This window comes from Dermochelys coriacea, chromosome 9, assembly GCF_009764565.3.
Source record: "Dermochelys coriacea isolate rDerCor1 chromosome 9, rDerCor1.pri.v4, whole genome shotgun sequence".
NCBI lineage: Eukaryota > Metazoa > Chordata > Testudines > Dermochelyidae > Dermochelys > Dermochelys coriacea.
Window position 1 is genome coordinate 7,680,444 of NC_050076.1, and position 21,299 is coordinate 7,701,742.

The window sequence follows — 21,299 nt, forward strand, 5'->3', positions numbered from 1 at the left end:
AATAGCTATTCCACATTAGCTATTCCGGGCTTCTTCCCCATGTTGACAAGCCCTAATTTGCACACACACACACAGGCACTGGGGGTGGGCTGAGGGAGTTCAAATAGACTGAAGAAACACACTAGCGTCTTTAAAAAAACCTCAGGATTTTTGATCTCATGATGGGCAGTACTTGGAACCTCCCCTACAGACGTTGTCTGGACCCATCCACCAGTCCAGGGAAGAGGCCACTCGTGCAGGTACTGTACACAAATCAGCAGGTCCAGAGGGTGTTTGCTTGGCTTCTAAACCAAGCCAAGCCAGACTTGCATGGGCCCCAGGTGAAGACTGGCATGCTGGATGTGCATGATGCCATGTGGTTCAGAAGACGTAGACCAGAGGGGGGCAAACTACGGCCCGTGAGCCACATCCAGCCCGCAGGACCCTTCCCTCTGGCCCCCGAGCTCCTGCCAGGGAGCAGGGTCAGGACAGGGCTTGCAGAGGAGCTAACCCAACTCTCCAGCAGTGTGGTGAGCGGGGTGGAGACTAGCCCCTGTCCCCTCCCCGCCTCCCTCCCTTGCAGTCACAGTTCCCCCAGCACCTGGGCAACATGGCTGCAGCTCTGGCCAGGTGGCACGGCTATAGCACCGCCAGACCTGGTGCTCCAGGGCAGTATGGACAGGGGGAGTTGGGGAGCAGGGGGGAGTTGCAGGGAGTGGTCAAGAGGCCTGGGCCCTGCTGCTGGGGACAGGGGCAGAGCAAGCCAGGGCCCCCCTCCAGCATGCTTGGCCCCTGTCCCCAGCAGCCAAGCCCAGATAGGGAGCGAGCCCTGCCCAGCTGCCAGGGAGAGCAGCCAAACGAACAGGGGAAACACACAGGGAAAGGACAGAGCCCCCCTTTCCCCCCCCCCACAGGTAATGTGGGGCAGAGAGAACAGGGAGGGTTGGATGGGGGGACCCAGGGGGGTGGTCAGGGGGTGGGGAGCAGGGGAGATTGGATAGGGGCAGGGGGTGGGGAGCAGTGGGGATTGGATAGGGGCCTGGCGTCCGGGGGGGCAATGGTCAGGGGGCAGAGAGAAGGGCTGTTTGGATAGGATGCAGGAGTCCCAGAGGGCAGTCAGGGGTGGGAAGCAGGGGGGGTTGGATGGGGGTGGGAGTTCTCGGGGGCTGGACTGGGGGCAGAGGTCAGGCCACGCCTCACTGTTTGGGGAGGCATAGCCTCCACCAGCCTTCCCTACCCAGCCCTCCATCCAGGTTCTGTAGCGATGTGGCCCTAGGGCCAAAAAGTTTGCCCATCCCTGGTATAGAATCTTTTTCCTGTCCCATATTAAGATGACTGACATTGGTTATTTGGTCTCTTGAGTATATTTCATAACAAAATAATGAACCAAAGTGTGGTCAAGCAATTGACTATACAATTTATCAACACTCTTCTGTTTGTGAGATGTCTAAGGACTGACTTTGTGAATAAGTTCTTGGTCAGTGTATCCTTCACAAGTCGTTTGTTGTGTATAATTAATATAAAAAAAAGCTCACTCTTTGAGTGGCCATATAGGTGTGACAACGTGGGAATGTTCTTAATGTTTTGTCTGAATATTGTGTGTGTGCCTCAGTTTCTTCTATGTGTTACTCAAGTATCTAGTTGGTGGGACAAGGGTGTGCGATCCTTGCAGAAAGGGCAGATGTGGAGACTGCTGACTGGCTGTCTGGGCAAAGAGACACTTTGTATCCTGGCAAATGATGGCGGGGGGCGGGAGGAGGGGGACCCTCCTCTGCAAGAATCAGCCCCGGGGGTTGGAGAACAAAGTGAGAGGCCAGGCGACCTGTTTATCCCGGGAAGAGACAAAGGAAGGAGGCAGGGCAGCTGGTCCTGATTGGGGCTGGCTCCTGGTTTGGGACTCAGTGGGGAGAGCCCAGAGCTCTGGATTCCCCTTCCTCCCCCCAGATAGACTTTGCTGTAACTTCCTGCTTTCCGGGCTAACAAGATCTGTTCTACGCTGTTTTCCCGTTGACTAATAAACCCTTGTTTTACAAAGCTGGCTGGGAGTCACTGCTGACCACCAAGCTGGGTTGCATTATCCCTTTGGGGGGCATGTAAGGCCTCCTCAGATGTGCCTTTCAGGTGGGCTCACTGAAGGAAGCTACGGTGTGAACAAGGGGGCTGAATGTTCTGAGGCCAGACCCAGGAAGCACTAAATCCCAGGAGGGTTCTTGCTCTGTTGAGCGGGTGAGGGGGACACACACGGCACTAGAGACCTGCCTGACTTCAGGAGACTGTGACTCCGTGACAATAGGTTACACGGTATGTCTCTGATCACTGACTCGGCAAGAGTTAACTTTCAGGATCAGGTTTCCGATGCTAATACCTGTGATTATGAATGTGAAATTCATGCTCAGTGGATACTCTGCAACACTTACCTAAAACTAACTGCTTTGTCATTCTTGCCAGTCAGCTTATTCACTACAACATCTGTGAAAAGCAACCACCAAAAGGTGCAAAACCAGCTAAAGCAGATTCATGAAAAATTCAAAGGAGTATTCATGGAAAATTGCTTGCAGTACTGGTAAGCAACAATCGGCCTTTCATTAGAATCCATGTACATAACGAACAGTGGAGAGAGGGAAAGATTTTCGGTGGCAGTGTTACCAGTTTGGAGATGTTTCAGAGTCGCAGCTGTGTTAGTCTGTATCCGCAAGAAGAACAGGAGGACTTGTGGTACCTTAGAGACTAGCAAATTTATTTGAGCATAAACTTTTGTGGGCTACAGCTCATTTCAGTTTGGAGATGACTCTCGGGATTGTCTGTTCACTGCATAAGACACAATCAGTGCAGCAGATCAGATGTCACAGCCTGTGGCAGAGATTAGAGCTGTGGATAAGAACTTGCTGAATAAAGCTAAACCTGGTAACAGACAGTAATATGTTCCTCCTTTCCCCTCCTCTCTCTCTGCTGCTTCCAGAACTCTAATTTCAGTGCGACACATCTAACACATTCCTGGTCCACCCAACTAAAGCCTGACTCTGGAATTCCTTGTTTTACATTTTCTCTCTCTGCAATCTATTAAGGAGAAAGCCTGGGCACAGACCAGTAATGAAGTGGCAGTGGTTTGCGGATTAATTTCCCAAGGTCTAACACAGCGGTGTCCAATGGAAAGTCGATGCTAGCCACACTGCTAGCCATATTTGTGGTTTTGAATTCTTCTTATGAGCCACATTATAAAAAAGCCACGTGCATTAGCCACAATTCCATAGCCTATTAGTCACATATGGCTAGCAGCGAACGTATTGGACACCGCTGGTCTAACAGATTGAGAAATTGACTCCACTGGCCTGAACTGATACTGTCGTCAAAGCTGGAAGTAGAAAGAGGGGAAGAGGTACAAGGTGGAAATTCACAAAGGCATATGTGCCTGCCTAATGGCTCCTCCCGTGCTTTGTGGGGTGCTGCAGCCTAGCGAGGAACAGCACAGATCTTATAGGGATGAGGCTGCAATGTACCCCCCAGAATGGACTCGGTGTTGATTTCCTTCACTCCCTCTGGCAGCCTGAACGAGAACACCTGCAGCAAGTTGGTGAAGAAGATGAAGAGCTCAGTCTTTGCCAGCTGCTCCCCCAAACACACACGCTGCCCTGCAAGAACAAAGGAACAGTGATTGAAGGGGCGAGGATTTTTTTTTTCATTTGAAAATATGAATTACAATTTGACTGAATACTTCTAATCCTTGTGTATCCGATCTGGTCAAAGCTCAAAGCTGGCAAAATCGTACTTCTCACTGGTGGAAGTAAAACATCATCTGTTTAAAGTGAAGGCATTTAGTACATCAGAAGTTCTCAAGATTTGAGGGTAGGTCTGTGCACAGGCAGCACCATATATTCTGCCTCTGAAACAAACAGCTGTTGAGTAACCATGTAGGAACAGGAGATAAGGTCATTTTCCGCATAACTGTTACTGTACAGTTGAGGATCATATTTATTGCCTTCTGATTTCTAAATGCAATAGAATTATACTACTTTGTATTAATGATTGGGAAATCCAATGCATAATAATTATTTTTGCAAATTACTAACTGAACAATTAAAATCCATCACAAAATATACCTTCCTTTGTTTTGACAATTCTCATTTCAGTATTAGTAAGAACATAAAAACAGCCATACTAGGCCAGATCAATGGTCCAACTAGCATTCTGTAATTAAATCTTTGCTGAGAAATGGGGTGAGACTGCTGTTTTTTGTGTAAATTACAAGGTCTGAAGGTTAGCAGGGTCCCACTGCTAATCCATTAATTCACCTCTCACAATCAAACCCACTAAGACAGAGGGGGGCAAACTACGGCCCGCGGGCCACATCCGGCCCGCAGGACCCTTCCCTCTGGCCCCCGAGCTCCTGCCAGGGAGCGGGGCAGGACAGGGCTTGCAGAGGAGCCTGCCCAATTCCCCTGCAGCGTGATGGTAAGCGGGGCGGAGGCTAGTCCCTGGGGCTCCAGGGCGGTGCGGCCAGGGGGAGTTCTGGGTGGGGGAAGAGGCGAGGACCAGGGGGCTTGTGGAGGGTAGTCAAGGGCCCTGGGCCCTGCTACCAGGGACAGGGGCAGAGCAAGCCAGGGCCCCCCTCCACCTCCAGCTCCGTCCCCAGCAGCCAAGCCCAGACAGGGAGTGAGCCCTGCCCGACTGCCAGGGAGAGCAGCCAAACGAGCAGGGGAAACACACAGGGAAAGGACTGAGCCCTCCTTTCCCCCACCCCACAGGTAATATGGGCATGGAGAGTAGGGAGGGTTGGATAGGGATGGGGGCAGTGGTGAGCTGGAGTCGGTTCGCACCAGTTCGCTAGAACCGGTTGTTAAATTTAGAAGCCCTTTTAGAACCAGTTGTTCCACGAGGGAGAACCGGTTTTAAAAGGGCTTCTAAATTTAACCGGCCAAAAGTGGCGCCTTAGGCACTGACTCCATGGGTGCTCCAGCCCTGGAGCACCCACGGGGAAAATTTGGTGGGTGCAGAGCCCCCACCGGCAGCTCCCGCCCCACCCCCGGCCCCAGCTCACCTCTGCTCCGCCTCCTCCCCTGAATGCCCCACCCCGCTTCTCCGTCCCCGCACCCCGGCTTCCCACGAATCAGCTGTTCGCGTGGGAAGCCAGGGAGGGCTGAGAAGCAGGAGGCAGCTTCCCGCTCAGGCCCTGGGAGGCAGAGGTGAGCTGGGGGGGGGGGGCGCGAGGAGGGCCGCCCGCGCCACAGCAGGTAACCCGGGGGAATAGGGGGGCGCAGGGGAACCGCTCCCCGCCCCAGCTCACCTCTGCCTCCCTGGGCCTGAGCGGGAAGCCGCTGCCTGCTTCCCGCTGAACAGCTGATTCACGGGAAGCCGGAGGCAGGGCGGGTGGACACACTGAGCTTCATACGGAGCAGCTGCGGTAGCCTGGGGAGGGGGAGAGACGAGGCAGCAAAGGATACCGAGCCGCCCAGCCCACCTCACAGCGATGGAGAGTCACAGTTCCCTGCAGAGACCCCCGTATCCTATCCCTCATGCAGAATGCGCCGTGCCTATGGAGACTGCAGCACATGCTGTCCCGGTGGTGCCCCAAATTTCAGGCCCTATGCAGCTGCATATGTTGCATATGCCTAAGGACGGCCCTGCTTTTACCTGTCAATGCTCTTACCTGCTGAGAACGGTAAGAAAGCTTCTTTGTTCACAAAATTTCCATCCTGATCCAGGAAGTGATTTGGGTTGAACTGTCGAGGTGTCTCCCATTGCTCAGGGTCAAACAAGACAGAGGTTAAATTTGGGAGAATAATGGTGCCCTGCAAGGGAAAATTTGCCTCAGTTCGGTATCTGTCCATCAGACAGATGGGTAAGGACAGACTGGTTTTAGTTTTCATTTATTACCTTGCGTGGAAGGTCACCTTGAGAGAACCCTATATCCTCAGGAACAAATTGGGAGTGCACTGGACAATACATTTCTATTTGTCCTTTTGAATCTGATGACAGCAGTCATGTTGCTGGAAACACCAGCAACAGAGAGCCCAGTGCAAAAGTCTTATACCCAGAATCCTCCCTGCTTTAATATTGACTCCGCAATGGAAACAAAAAGACTAATGTTTAACTTTTTTAAACGATTGCTTTAAATTGACAAAGTTATATTTTTCTGATGTTAAAACAGCAAGACACTGACAAGAGTTCAATGGGCTGATACAGAATTTGAAAAACAAGGACATTCAATGTGAGATTTATAAATGGAGAAAAGATACACAGTCCAACTCTTCTTTCTGGCCAAGAAACACATCAGGTAGGATGTAGGAGGGGGAATTAAAGGTGGCTTAAAGTCACCTTTGAGCTTCCCCTATTCTTGGCTCTGCCCAAAGCGTAATATTGCCAAGGCCCCTAAGGGACATACTGGCACCTGAGAATAGCCAAATCACAGCAGGCTTCAAGAGGGGTCACCCCGAGCTATTTGCTGATTCTGTAATGTTTGAGGAACTCCCTAAAGTCAGAAATATTTCCCAGTGGTCTCATCCATCAGCTTTATTATTTAGGTGTTGGAAGAAAGTGAAGGAGCTGTAAAGCAAAAGAGAATCAGGTTCACTGTATATGTGGACACACCAATTAGTTGGATTCCTGGTACGTTGGCCCTCTGATGGAAGCAGGGGCTATAAAGATAGAGAATGGCTCTGTACCTTTTCAATGGGAAAGCCCTGCAGCATTGTGTCTTTTACACATTCTCTAGGAACTCCAACTGCAATGATGCTGCTGTAGCGCTGGATCTCATGGACCACGGCATAGGTGTACGGCAGTTTCTTCCGATCCTCGTAACTGATTAATTGGGAGGGATCCAGCACAGCGTCCAGCTCCTTCTGGACCTTCTCTAAAGAGAAACATTAAGGATACATATTTTGGAGTGTCTGTGTGTGTGTGTGTGTGTGTGTATCTATATCCTGGATAGGGTGACCAGACAGCAAGCATGAAAAATTGGGACACTTTTCTTTTCGGGGTCGGGGATAGGTATAGTCGCCTATATAAGACAAAGCCCCTAATATTGGGACTGTCCCGATAATATCAGGACATCTGGTCATCCTAATCATGGAGCCTTTTCTTTTCCCTGGCTGGAATCTTATTTGAATCTCTCCTTTATTGCTGGGTTAACATCAGTGCGAGGGGAAAGCCCTGCCAGCAGGATAGATGTAGCAACTAACTGGGAGAGATTATCAGCACATTCCACACAGACCCAGACAACACATGGCTGAAACTCAGTGTCAGGGCCAAATTTGGCCCTGGTAAAGAGCTTTTCCCTTTCTTTTCTCTGAGAGAAAGACTGATGGTGGGGACAGCACCCTCAGTAACCACTCATGGCCATGAGTGCACTGTGTAGGAGACTGGACTCTTGAGGTCCCTTCCAGCCCCACGATTCTATGATGTCTGCTTCTGAGGCAGCCAGGAACAAGGCTGCTGCACAGGGAAAGCTTTCTCTAGCTTTGTTTCACAGATTAGACTCCTGTTTCTATGCCATGCCCAGCATCTGTCCAATACAGTTTATTTCAGGTACTGAGAGAACAACAGAGTTTTATCTGAAGTGGGATCAGCTGGGAGTATAGCTTAGCAGAGCAGGAATTCAAAATGTAGAGCAATCAAGACATTATCTTAGCTGGAAACAGGAGACCTCTAGTGCTAGCAAAGTGCAATGACATTCACAGATGTAAAGTAAAGAAACATCCTTGCAAGATGAAAGCAATAGCTGGGATATAAAATGGCAGCCAAAGGATTCAAGGCCCCCCTTTTGACCAGTGCATCTGTATGATGTTCCTGTTTATAAATGAAGGATGAGAGGGCTTCATAGCATTGCTCCTTGGCTTGAGAAGATAGCCAGTGTGCAGGGCCTCGCTGGTCGTTTCCGTTAGGAGAAGTTGATTATACAAATACGGTATTTCTTTGGTGCAATCCTGTAGATTTGCAAGGAATGTACACCAAGTCCTGTTTCCCTGAACACGTAGGATCAAACCAGAGGCAGTTTCCCTTGCTCATAATTTCCAAGCTTGCCTTCCCTGCCAGCACTCTGACCACTCCAGCACTCTGACCAAAAGAAGCTCTTTCTTTCCATCCAGTCCAGGCCATGCTTTTACCACTGCTCTCTGATTTCTGCTGGCTTTTCTCACTGTTTTCTGCTTCTGACAAAAGCCCACAGACACAAGCTAATCAATGCACCAACCTCCACATTTGCAATCAGTTCCCAGGAATCCCCTCTTATTCACCCAGAATTAATTCTTGCTCCACCATTCCATGTGGCCAGTGCTTTGGGCAGTGACTTCGCTTGTTTCAGCTATCTGACTCCATAAAGGAGCTTAATGTACTTCTTTCAGTTGGACAAAAGGAAAGGCAGTTGGCACACCCAGCAGCCTCAGCAAGGTCTATGATTGCTTATAGATCACAGCCACACTTGCTGGCAGCTACCAAAACCCTCCAGCATAACAGTGTGTATGAAATGCAAGCTGGTGTTCCATCCTGGAGGCAGAAATGACTTGTGCCTGCCAATAGTGGGTGGAGGAGAAGGAGTGAGGGCAGCCAGCTTTAGCAGTGTTACTGAGCATGCTCAGTACAAGCCAAGCAGCAAATCTGAGGGTGGGGGGCATGTGACCCCCCATCCCCCCAGGCCCCACCCACGTGTCACCTCTGCCTGGAAGTGAAGATGGAAGGGACTGAGCAGCAATAATTGAGAAAGATACTCTGGAAGCACCATCTGCATGTGCTGTAGGGGACAATAGCAGATAGTGAATTAAAAGTCCTGCATTTGCGCAATCACAAAGACAACTTTACCAGCTAACAACTTTGAAAGCACATCCCCGGCCAGGGGCACGTTCCTCTATAAGGACCATAACTACAATAGCATGTTCCTCTAAAGGAGGCCTCCACACCAGCATTACCCTGTTCCTGGCAGCACCAACACACACTAGGACTTGTGGCCCAGAGGGACACCTGAGAGTTAGACTGTGTTGCAAGGCATGCTGGGAAGGAGGCAGCGTATATAAGTAGCTCCCTTCCTTCATAACAGAGAGAGAGGGTGACATGATTACTAACAGTCTCTTCAAAGGACCTTGAGAGAACCCGTGTATAAAGTCAGATGGCTGGAGAAGGAATCCCAAGGAGGGAAAAAATGTTTAGATACTTGTGGCTCAGGGAACCACTGGGAAGAAGAAACCCCAAGTGAGTGAAGTTTGTTTGCGCTGGGACTTTGGGGTTTATTTGGACGTCTGAGTTTATCTGAATGAAGTACCAGTATCTTGCGGAAAAGTGATAGAGCTTGCTTGAGAACCAGACACAAACTGTGGAAAACCCTATATCTCTAAGAAGCAAGGGGCAGTGGGAGGTCAGAAATCAAAGAGGCCTGACTCAAAGCTCAGTCCAGGCATCTGCTTTTATATCAGGGACCCATCTTGGAGCTGCAGTCACCAACTGCCAGTTTTAGAATTACAATCACCTAACAAAATTGGGCAGAAGTGGGTACTTTCTACATAAATGCACGATCTTATGTATGGTGCACGTACCTTCCCCAACCCCCTCACCTTGGACATCTGGGTAAGCCACCATATAAAGCACTGCCCAGCGCATGGTGGTGGTTGTGGTTTCTGTGCCTGCCAAGAAAAGGTCGAAAATAGTCTGGACTAGGTTGTCTTCATCAAAGGTAGAATCAGGGTCAGCTTTGCTCTGAAGGTGACAGAGGTTTGAGGTTAGGGTGCAGAAGATAGGACAATCTGGGTAATAATGAGGGTCACTCTGTACTGTTTTGATGCCCAGCAATGTGCAATGTCTATAACTTTACAAAACAAAAAAACCCTGTATTTTTAAAAGAACACTGAGAAACAGGAATGAGGATTTCATCCTTCCATGCTCCTTCATCGTTTCCACATGCCATGCCCTGTCACTCAAGCAAGAGGTGAAGAAAAGATCCTTTGCTTCCACCATATGAGTTGCAAAATCCTGCTCGTCTGAACTGTTCTGTGTGATAGATAGTCCTGGGTGGTTTAGTTGGGTTGTTTGCATCTGCTGGCAGAATCTCACAGTGCCAGGATTTGTCTAATTATTTTGCAGTTAACATTGTTCAGATTCAGAACTTGTTAGGGCTCAAAAAGACAAATAAAGAGTCTCCTCTATTTGACTTGAATCCAGAGGAAGCTCATCAATTTCTTGAAGTGCTGGGGGGATATTTGTGCTATGACCAGAGAATTATATCTGTGACTTTCTTGGGTGGTAAAAGGCAGGGAAGAGGAACTGGGGGCATGGCTGGACATGATTGGCAGTGCCTCACAGAGGGAGACATTCTATTTGAAGCCTGACACACTGACCAATTAGAAAATGGTCCCTAGTTGGGGTAGATAGTAAGGCCTCCTGGGTGCTCTGGTAATAATAAAAAAGTAGATCTGGCCGAAAAAATATTGGTTTTCCAGATAATAATTTTGCTGACAAATGCATCTTTTTGGGCACCAAAACTATTTGTAAATTCAGGTCAAATTTGGTGAATAGTTTCAGCCAAAGAAAGAAACAGGAAAAAAAAAAAGACAAGAAAATGAAGGATGGTCTAGATATTTTGATTTTTTTGTTTTGAAAACTAGTTATATTAATTTTAAAGGGTGCAAAACATCCCAAAATGAAATGAAAAACTGAAAAATAAACCATTTTGTGTTGAATAAAATGTTTCATTCAACCCAAAAATAATTTTTGTTTTCAGGTTTTCATTTCTTTTTCAGCCTAAATGGATTTTTTTCCCCCCAGAGTTTTCGGTTTGGCCCCCGAACCAAACAATATCAATTATTCACTCACTTCTGTAAGGCAGTGCAAAACTAAACTTGTTTAGGTGTTTCCATCAGTTTTTTCTCCATGTGATAGTGCCTATTTCCAACCCTGCTAGGCATCATTTTCCATGTGCAGTGTTGTTGTAGCCAACAACATTTTCATTTTCAAGTAAAAGTTCATGAGGCCCTTTCTCAATCGTATCAAATATTCAATCCAATGTGTTCCTTGAATCCAATAGTTTTGCGATTCATTCAAAAAGAGCAATGACGTTTGTCTAGTATGATGTATATTTTAAATTCCCATTCTATTTACTACTCCCAGTACTAATGTCTCTGAGCACTGACTGCAGCATATCTTTCTCCTTACTGTTAATTCCATGATATTATTAAGAGTTTAAATTACACTTACTGGACAGTAATTGCTCTCTTCCATCTTTTAAAATCTCCTTACCTTAAAATCTCCTCTGTTTGCTTTTTTCCCATTACTTTGATATCACCCTGGTCTCCATGGCAATTTGTTTGGGTCATCATTTCTAAGTCTACATTAATATAATATTAGGGTCTTGGAATTTTTTTTAAAATAATCTCTTCACAGATTGTCTATAAAACCAAAGAACTTGATCCTACTTCCAAAAAAGTAATGACTTCAATGGGAGGAGATTAGAACCATAAAATCATATGAAACATTTCAGAGGGTTCTTTCCTACCTTATCCTGGGGAAGTTTGTGTTTATACCAGAGGACAGCAGTGAAGCCCCAAAAGTATAGTAGTCATATACAGCACAGACACTTACTTTGTCTATCTGAGCCAGGTAGAAATCAATGAAATCCTGTGGTTCGTCTGGTGACCCACTCTCTTGGTGGCTTCTGAGCTCCTTCCTTGCAAAAGACCGGAGAAACTCTTGGCAATAGAATACCTTCTGGTGAGCACCTGGGAGATGATTCATGAGCCAGGGGAAAACATCATACAGCTGTGAAAGAGGCAAAAGTGAGATGCTTTCATTCGTTGCTTTTAACAAATTCATGGTGGGTCTCTCAAAATGTTAAAATATCCAGGTGAAATTTTGCCAGTGAGATCAGTGAGTTAATTACTCAGCAGGGTACGTTTTCGGCATCATGTGTGGGGATTTCAGCCTCAAGACTTCAGTTGGTAGTACTCAGACATATGGCTAAAACTCCATTGTATAACGTTTGGAACATGTAACCCTAGAGTCTAGAAAGGAGAACCCTTTGAGTGTAAACAGAGACAGATTCAGAAAGAGAGGCTCTGCGTCAGCTGTCTGCTTCCTCTGCTCTGACAGAAAAAGCCCTACTGGGCCAGAGAGTCATTTCTGCCACAATATCCTACTGCCAGCTGGTAACTAATTACTGCTGTTTGTTAGCATCTCGAGTTCTTTCAGTCATTTCTGCTTTTCAGCTTTCTGACTCTGATTAAATACTAGATATTGTATTTTTTCCTTGACAAATTTGCTTGTATTTAATAAAAAGAAAAGGAGGACTTGTGGCACCTTAGAGACTAACAAATTTATTTGAGCATAAACTACTCTGAAACCTTGTATTTAATGGGTTTCAGAGTAGCAGCCATGTTAGTCTATATTCGCAAAAAGAAAAGCAGTACTTGTGGCACCTTAGAGACTAACAAATTTATTAAAGCATAAGCTTTCGTGAGCTACAGCTCACTTCATCGGATGCATTTGGTGGAAAAAACAGAGGGGAGATTTATATACACACACAGAGAACATGAAACAATGGGTTTATCATACACACTGTAAGGAGAGTGATCACTTAAGATAAGCCATCACCAGCAGCGGGGGGGGGGGAAGGAGAAAAACCTTTCATGGTGACAAGCAAGGTAGGCTAATTCCAGCAGTTAACAAGAATATCTGAGGAACAGTGGGGAGTGGGGTGGGGGGGAGAAATAACATGGGGAAATAGTTTTACTTTGTGTAATGACTCATCCATTCCCAGTCTCTATTCAAGCCTAAGTTAATTGTATCCAGTTTGCAAATTAATTCCAATTCAGCAGTCTCTCGTTGGAGTCTGTTTTTGAAGCTTTTTTGTTGAAGGATAGCCACTCCTTAGGTCTGTAATCGAGTGACCAGAGAGATTGAAGTGTTCTCCAACTGGTTTTTGAATGTCATAATTCTTGAACTCTGATTTGTGTCCATTCATTCTTTTACGTAGAGACTGTCCAGTTTGGCCAATGTACATGGCAGAGGGGCATTGCTGGAACATGATGGCATATATCACATTGGTAGATGCGCAGGTGAACGAGCCTCTGATAGTGTGGCTGATGTGATTAGGCCCTATGATGGTATCCCCTGAATAGATATGTGGACAGAGTTGGCAACGGGCTTTGTTGCAAGGATAGGTTCCTGGGTTAGTGGTTCTGTTGTGTGGTGTGTGGTTGCTGGTGAGTATTTGCTTCAGATTGGGGGGCTGTCTGTAAGCAAGGACTGGCCTGTCTCCCAAGATCTGTGAGAGTGATGGGTCGTCCTTCAGGATAGGTTGTAGATCCTTGATGATGCGTTGGAGAGGTTTTAGTTGGAGGCTGAAGGTGATGGCTAGTGGCGTTCTGTTATTTTCTTTGTTAGGCCTGTCCTGTAGTAGGTGACTTCTGGGTACTCTTCTGGCTCTGTCAATCTGTTTATGATAAACCCATTGTTTCATGTTCTCTGCGTGTGTATATAAATCTCCCCTCTGTTTTTTCCACTAAATGCATCCGATGAAGTGAGCTGTAGCTCACGAAAGCTTATGCTCTAATAAATTCGTTAGTCTCTAAGGTGCCACAAGTACTGCTTTTCTTGTATTTAATGTCATTTTATCAGTCTTGCCCATATCGCTAATCTTGCCACTCCCCCCCCCATATTATTTACTTGCTTTCTCAACACTCCCCCATCTACTATATGTATAATCTACAAAGGTAATGTGTACTTAAAATCTTTTGTTTAGATCTTTAACAAAGAGTACATGGAACAAGATAGAACGCTGCTCTTTGCAGCACCCCATTAGATATTTCTCTGCACCTCAATGCATCGCTGTTCGTTTTTGCTTGTTGTCCTTCATTTACATGTCAGTCCATTTGGAACTGATTTTTCTAGCAAACTTTCCAGAGGCACTGAACGTGTTCCTGAAGTCCGAGGATCAGGTTCAGCCCCCTCTTGTGGTCACACAAGTGACGGGAGGATTCAAGGCCCTTTTCAACTTTACTCCTCCCTACTGATCCACTCCTGTCTATTATCATGTTATCTGCCTCTGCTAGCAATGCCAGCCTCAACCACCGGTTTATCTGCTTCTCCCAAAGCAGCCCTCATGCTTTCTTTCGTGCCACCTCTTACACACAGGATACCTTCCCCGAGGTAGTCCTTAGGGCTATCATATTCTGAAGGCCCTTCTAATCTGATACCTACAGGAAATTAGCCCAGTAACATTAAGTAGGGGCAAAAGTCAATTGTGATGGAGTCTGCTACACTTATGATGGTCAGAAGTGTGGTGGAAGTCAAAAGTGATGGGTCTCCAGCCTGGAGTAATTATAAGGGGCAGGAAAACGTAGGGCGACCAGATGTCCTGATAATAGCAGGACAGTCTCAATATTGGGGTCTTTGTCTTTTATAGGCAACTATATTCCCCCCCCCCCAAAAAAAAGGTGTCCCGATTTTTCACACTGGCAATCTAGTCATCCTAGGGAGATGGCTGCTGAGAGTGGATCAACAGCCAGGCTGCAGCAGAGGGGGAGGAGTTTCTCCATGAATTGTGCATCTCGCTCTGTTGAAGAACTGCTTTTGCTTTTCCTTCAGGAGCAGGAAGAGGTTTCAGGACTGATAAAGACTGGCACAGAACTACTTTGAGTAGGCAAGGGGGTGTCACACTCCTGAACGACAAAAGTTTTACTGACAAAAGTGCAGCATAGACAAAGCCTAAGATTCCATTTACTCCAAAAACCTGAAACCTTCTTTAATCCAGCATGTTGTACACCAGCCCTCACTAACTGTATAATGTATAGTAAATTCCTCAATGTAGAGATCTCACTTCCTTCTTTGTTGGGTGAGAAACCTCGCTTTGCTGTGGATACTGATAAAATAATGAGAAGCGCTTGGATGTACTCACCATCTCGCTGACGCTGCTTACAAAGTTGACCAAGTAATCATTGTTTTCAATCAGCTGCTGGAAATTTTTGTCCTCAGTGGAAAAGCGATGTCCAAGCACCACAGCTGCAATCACGTTTGAGACCGAATGGATGATGGGGAAAGAAGGATCCAGGGGATCTCCTGCAAAACCAGTGATCAGAAATCACATTAACATTTCCAACACTGCTGCTCCCTCCCCCTACTGAGAGATGAATCCTACCCAGGCCACTGACAAGGGAGGGGGAGAGGCAGCAGGGCTCTCTCATTTTGAATGGGTTTGATTTTGTGGAACTGGGGAGGGAGGTGGGGGGGAGGTCAAGCACTCTCGATGGACTCATTGCCCAAAATTGGTTTGATATAAGTAGGCCCCTAACTCCATATCTAGACACCAAACTAATTATGGCCTGATTTTCAAAGGTGCATCAGCAGCCCCCAGCTGTCTGCCTCAGAACCCAGACCAGTTGGTGGGAATGATGCCCGGATAGAAAAGGTTTGGCCAACTTTTTGCTAGAAAAGTCCTCAGGTTTGAGGCCCTGCTGGATCACCTGCTGTGTCTGAATGCGCAGGCACAAGCAATAGCCAAGGCCGTTCTTTTATGTTTTCAGCTGTTGTAAATCTGGTAAGGAGCCTGTGACTGTGCCCTGTCATAGTCTGCCCTCACTGCACTTCTCCAGATCTCCATCACTTCTCGGGCGGATTACTGAACTGCACTCTCCATGGTATTGATCCACTGCTAGATGGAAACGGTAGGATTGTCAATAATAACGCAGAAAAGGCAGAAGTGCATCCGATGAAGTGAGCTGTAGCTCACGAAAGCTTCTGCTCAAATAAATTTGTTAGTCTCTAAGGTGCCACAAGTACTCCTTTTCTTTTTTGCGAATACAGACTAACACGGCTGCTACTCTGAAACCAGCTAATATTTTTGTTCTATATCGGGGGGGGGGAGGGGGAATTGAGAAGATGTAGTCATATATGATGATGAAACATTTTCTATTCCAACAGTAACTCAGGAGGATGTTAAGTAGCAGCTATGAAAGTCAGACATTTTTAAGTCAGGTTTCAGAGTAGCAGCCGTGTTAGTCTGTATCCGCAAAAAGAAAAGGAGTACTTGTGGCACCTTAGAGACTAACAAATTTATTTGAGCATAAGTTTTTGTGAGCTACAGCATCTGATGAAGTGATCTGTAGCTCATAGAATCATAGAATCATAGAATATCAGGGTTGGAAGGGACCCCAGAAGGTCATCTAGTCCAACCCCCTGCTCAAAGCAGGACCAAGTCCCAGTTAAGTCTCAGTCATGAAAGCTTATGCTCAAATAAATTTGTTCGTCTCTAAGGTGCCACAAGTCCTCCTTTTATTTTTAAGTCAGAGGTCTTGATAATCTGCATCCAAGACTTCTAAGGATCATTAATGTTGATTTTCAGCAGCACTTGGAACACTGGGGAAGTTTCAAAAGAGTGGGAGAATGCTAATGTTGTACCAATATTTTAAAAGGGCAGGCAATTATGTGTCTGTCACTCTGACATTGAACACATAGATGTCAGGCAAGAAAAGGAAGCAGCTAATACAGGACTTGATTAATAAAGAATTAAAGGAGAATAATACAATTAATGTCAATCAACACAGGTTTACGGAAGATAGAGCCTGTCAAATTAACTTGATATATTTTTCTAATGAGATTACAAGTGTAGTTTGATAAAGGTATTAGTGTTGATGTAAAAAGAAAAGGAGTACTTGTGGCACCTTAGAGACTAACAAATTTATTTGAGCATAAGCTTTCATGAGCTACAGCTCACTTCATGTAATAAACTTAGAATTCTGTAAGGCATTTGACTTGGTATTGCATGACAGTTTGGTTAAAAAATAGGAATGATACAAAATTAACACAGCACACATTAAACAGATATAAAAATGGCTAATCGATAGGTCTCAAAATGCAACTGTAAATGGGGAATCGTCACTGAACGTGTGTTTTTCTAGTGGGGTACAACAGGCATTGGTTCTTGGCCCTACGTTATTTAACATGACTAGAAAAAAACATAAAACATTCCTCATGAAGTTTGTAGATGACAAAGATTGGGGGAGTGGTGAATAATGAAGACAGGTCATGATCATTTGGGAAGGGAAGTGCAAGCAAACCATATGCGTTTGAACATAGTGAAATGTAAACGTATACATCTGGGAACAAAGGATGCAGGCCATACTTACAGGATGGGGGACTCTATCCTGGGAAGCAATGACTGTGAAAAAGATTTGGGGGTTGTGGTGGATAATCAGCTGAATATGAGCTCCCAGTGCAATGCTGTGGCTAAAAGGACTAATGCGATCCTGGGATGCATAAACAGGGGAACCTTGAGTAGGAGCAGAGAGGTTATTTTACCTCTGTATTTGGCACTAGTGCTACTGTTGCTGGAATCCCATGGCCAGTTCTCCTGGCCACAATTCAAGAAAGATGTTGATAAATTGGAGAGAGTTGAGAGAAGAGCCACAAAAATGAGTCAAGGATTAGAAAACCTGCCTTGTAGTAATAGACTCAAAGAGCTCAATCTGTTTATCTTAACAAAGAAGGTTAAGGGGTGACTTGGTTACAATCTGTAAGTACCTAGACGAGGAACAAAGATGTAATAACGGGCTCTTCAAACTAGCAGACAAAGGTATAACAAGATCCAACAGTTGGAAATTGAAGCTAGACAAATTCAGACGGGAAATAAGACCTTTTTTTTTTTTTTTTTTTTTTAACAGCGAGGGTAATTAACCACTGGAACAATTTACTAAGGTTCAGGGTTGATTCTCCACCATGGCAATTTTTAAATCAAGATTAGATTTTTTTAAAAGCTTAAAAGCTCTGCTCTAGTTCAAATAAAATTATTTTGGGAAAGTTCAGGGTCTTATTTTATACAGAAGGTCCGACTAGAAGATCATAATGGTCCCTTCTGGCATTGGAATATATGAACCTATGAATAGGGCTATAATTGAAGGCTTGTGCTGAACCACTTCCTTAGCAGTGGGTCTTATAAGGAGCACATCCCACATATGCTCCATAGCTACTACTGGACTCCAGCTTAGTTTTAGCTAAAATTCAAAGTGTTGGTTATGACCATGAAGTTATTTATGGATTGGTTCCTGGTAGAGCCCTGCACAGGACGATGTTTAATTCTGCTCCTGCCCTTCCCTGCAATACTCACTCCCACCCGCTCCCACTATTGTGGTAGCAGGTCCGGCAGGTCTGGCAGGATCCCAGTCCCGCTGCAGGGCTCTAGTTCCTGGCTACTTTAGAGCCTCACTTATGTGTGTTCAGATTTATCTTAACATAAAGCACTGATGTTAACTCTGCCCATATCTAGCCATCTGTGGGCTGTAATTCTCTCCTCTTGCTGGCATGACAGAGACATGCTTCTGGAAGTGAAAAGGCCCAGCTATGCTGGCAATGATGTACCTCTTTCATTCATAAAGTACTCCACCAGGTGACGGGCCTCCTCTTGGATTCGGTGCTCCAGGCTTTTCTTGCCCAGCCCCAGGTTCCGCAGGGTCATCAGCCCAAAGCGTCTCTGCTGCTTCCAGGTGTGACCACTTGTGAAAATAATACCTGAGGCCATTGAGAATTGTTGTTTATATAAAGCAAAATCCTTCACATAGTAACCGTTAAATCTAAAATAGATTTTCTAACAGGAGAGGTAAATGCAGAAGAATGTGACTCCGAGCTGAACTCCTTTATCTGGCCACAGATGTGATAAGGCTTGTGACAACTTCAGAAAAGTCCTTGATGTCGAGGGTTTTGTTGCTCTTACAAGAAAAATAGAAAGTGGGGCTTCAAAAACTCAGGATGCAGTTTTTCTAAATTATTTGTAATACAAAACCATGTAATTCTACAGCTGGGAACCCACACCAGGAATTCTAGAGAGGAGGGGAATTCCGTGGGGTGAGATTTGCTGCAGTGCAAGGCATGAATAAAAGGGCAAGGATGGTTGTGTTTGAATGACAGTGCAGGGATCTGACCTGAAGCCCAGCAGGTGAGAAGATCCTGCCCAGGTTAAAAAGCCATCACATTAGATGACTATGACAAAACTAGTACTGTGTAAAGCATATGTACAATGGGAGTAATGCCAGCTGATGTTCACATTCCTGGCTGATGCTTCAAACAAACTTATTAATCAGGATTTTGCTCCTCCGTTCTATTCAGTGGCTGTTTGCCTCATTGATTAGTATCAGAAAAGTCACTTTTGTAGTGATTTTAACTGTTTGCAGCAGCATTCCCATGGGGAGATGACTATGGAAGCAGGGAGCAGCCGCACTTAAAGGATCATGTGAACTTAATTTTTCTGTATATTTATAAGGAAAGAAAATGTTACCCTTTCCTCCGGCCGTTTTCCGAAAGAAAGGGGTTGTTGGCCGGCCAGAGACGTCTTCAGAGTGGACAGTCAGGCCATCCTTCACAGTTGGGAATCCATTCAGTATGATGATAGGAATATGTCCCATCCACAAGGTGAAGATGTTCCCATAAATGTGTGCCAACTAGAGACATCATCAGTGCCAGAAAACCACAAGTCAGAAAAACTGTACAGAATGAATCAACCGCCCAGCTTACTCCAGGACACTCTCTTGGGGGTGGGAGGGGGTGCTGTATAAACATTTGTAATGAAACCCCGAACCATGGCGAAAGACGAGCTAAAGTCAGAAAAGCCTCATAGCTGACTGAGATAAGACCATACTCTCTCATCCGACAGGATGTCTCAACAGCTGTGTCATGGGGATGCTATTTAAATGTCTTGTACGGAATGGGATTAGAGTTACCTACAGGTGAGTTTCACCTCATGATGGACAGACGTCCCCAGGAGTAGAACAGCTTGTGCCTTCCAATTAAGGGGACAATTCTGTGGTGTCTCTTCTAATACCTTGTGTGTAAACATTGCATCTAAAACACACCGAATAAAGGTGGTAACTGACATGCATGGGAGATTTATTATTGTCCCTTGGAGTCACAGTTTATTAGGGTTAGTTATATGCGTTAATGCTGGGCAATCTCATGCATCTCAGTTTTCCTAAGTGCCCCTTGCAGTGACCTACCTCTGAACTCACTAAAGCATCTCATTTTCTCCTTTAGAGCTACCGGCAAATTACAAACAGCCCAGTGCCCAGAAACATCCCTACTAATTTATTTCCCCATTAGAATCCTAGAAGATTAGGGTTGGAAGAGACCTCAGGAGGTCATCTAGTCATTCCTCTCACCGGCCCCTGTTTTCTGAATCCTTTAAAGCAACCAGATCTCTTGGCATGTTATAAAGGGACATTCACTCCAGAACTTGTATAAAGGGCAAATTTCTGCCTAAGGCAGCTGGTCATTTGCTGCCTCTCTCTTTGCAATAATTTCTGTCATTGGTGTTTGAAAAAGATCTTTCTGTCTCGCAATGCGGCTGTTCCTCCTGCCTGATGAAATTGGGTGTGTTCCAGGTTCTTACTGTAGAAGTGAATGCAATGCCACCTACTGAGCATTAAGGCTTCAGCGAAGAATTGAGCTGGAAGGGACGATGGGCTGGGAAGGAGCATAGCCATCCCAGAAACATAAATACCTTGGATATGAGCAAATGTAGCAAGAAATACTGAAGGAAACCAGGCGACAGTTGAATAGATTTAGGCTGAAATTGTCAAAGTGGGGTGCCTCAGTAAATCCATATTTAATACCTGCAGCTCCCATTGACTTCAGTGGGACTTGGGGGAGCTCAGCACCTCGAAATATCATCTCACTTTATCTAGGTAGTTACATATACATTTAGGAGCCTACTCATGACCTACCAGTGTTTGGGCTCTCCCCCTTTAAGCAAGTCAATTATTTTTGCTGAGTCAGGAATATTTTGTTCTCATTCAATCTTCTACTCAGAAGATGTCATTAAATTCACTCTTTCATCACTAACAGGTAATGGAATTTATGGCCATCGTTTACTATCCCACACACAAGCCAGATGAAATGTTACTTAGCACACAGAAGTGCCTTATGTGCTGCCTTTTGCTAATTTTATCATTTACTTGGTTATATTTGGACACATACTCACAATACCTTAACGAGAGTCTCATGCTGGCGTTTGAAATCCATCTGCCACATGGTGCCGATGAGCGGGAGGGGAGTTGGTCCAGGAGGAAGCCGGCTACATGCCCACTTCATTTTCAGAAATTGCACAACAAATAGAGAGATGACCAGAGCTCCTAAAAACTCACTTATCCCCAACATCACCCTGCTACTCTATCTGTCTGTCCACTCTGTGGTCAGGTCTGAACTCTCCCTGTCTTTTTTGACAGGTTTCAGAGTAGCAGCCGTGTTAGTCTGTATTCGCAAAAAGAAAAGGAGTACTTGTGGCACCTTCATGCATCCGATGAAGTGAGCTGTAGCTCACGAAAGCTTATGCTCTAATAAATTTGTTAGTCTCTAAGGTGCCACAA

At 45.6% G+C, this 21,299-nt stretch overlaps 1 protein-coding gene across 2 annotated transcripts; it reads right to left on the reverse strand.

Moving 5' to 3' along the window:
* Positions 1 to 2,699: 2,699 nt before the first annotated feature.
* LOC119861068 (cytochrome P450 2J6-like) lies at positions 2,700 to 21,090 on the reverse strand. Of its 2 annotated transcripts, XM_038415535.2 has the most exons (9): positions 20,920 to 21,090; positions 19,217 to 19,379; positions 18,304 to 18,453; positions 14,849 to 15,009; positions 11,536 to 11,712; positions 9,516 to 9,657; positions 6,639 to 6,826; positions 5,624 to 5,765; positions 2,700 to 3,608 (listed from the first exon to the last, which is right to left on the reverse strand). In XM_038415535.2, exons 1-9 carry the CDS (start codon positions 21,088 to 21,090, stop codon positions 3,430 to 3,432), a joined length of 1,473 nt encoding a protein of 490 aa, XP_038271463.1. In that variant the 3' UTR covers positions 2,700 to 3,429. The 2 variants fall into 2 exon arrangements, with proteins under 2 accessions (XP_038271463.1, XP_043347882.1); XM_043491947.1 differs by lacking the exon at positions 2,700 to 3,608 and having other exon boundaries at positions 5,673 to 6,519.
* Between the last annotated feature and the right edge of the window lie 209 nt (positions 21,091 to 21,299).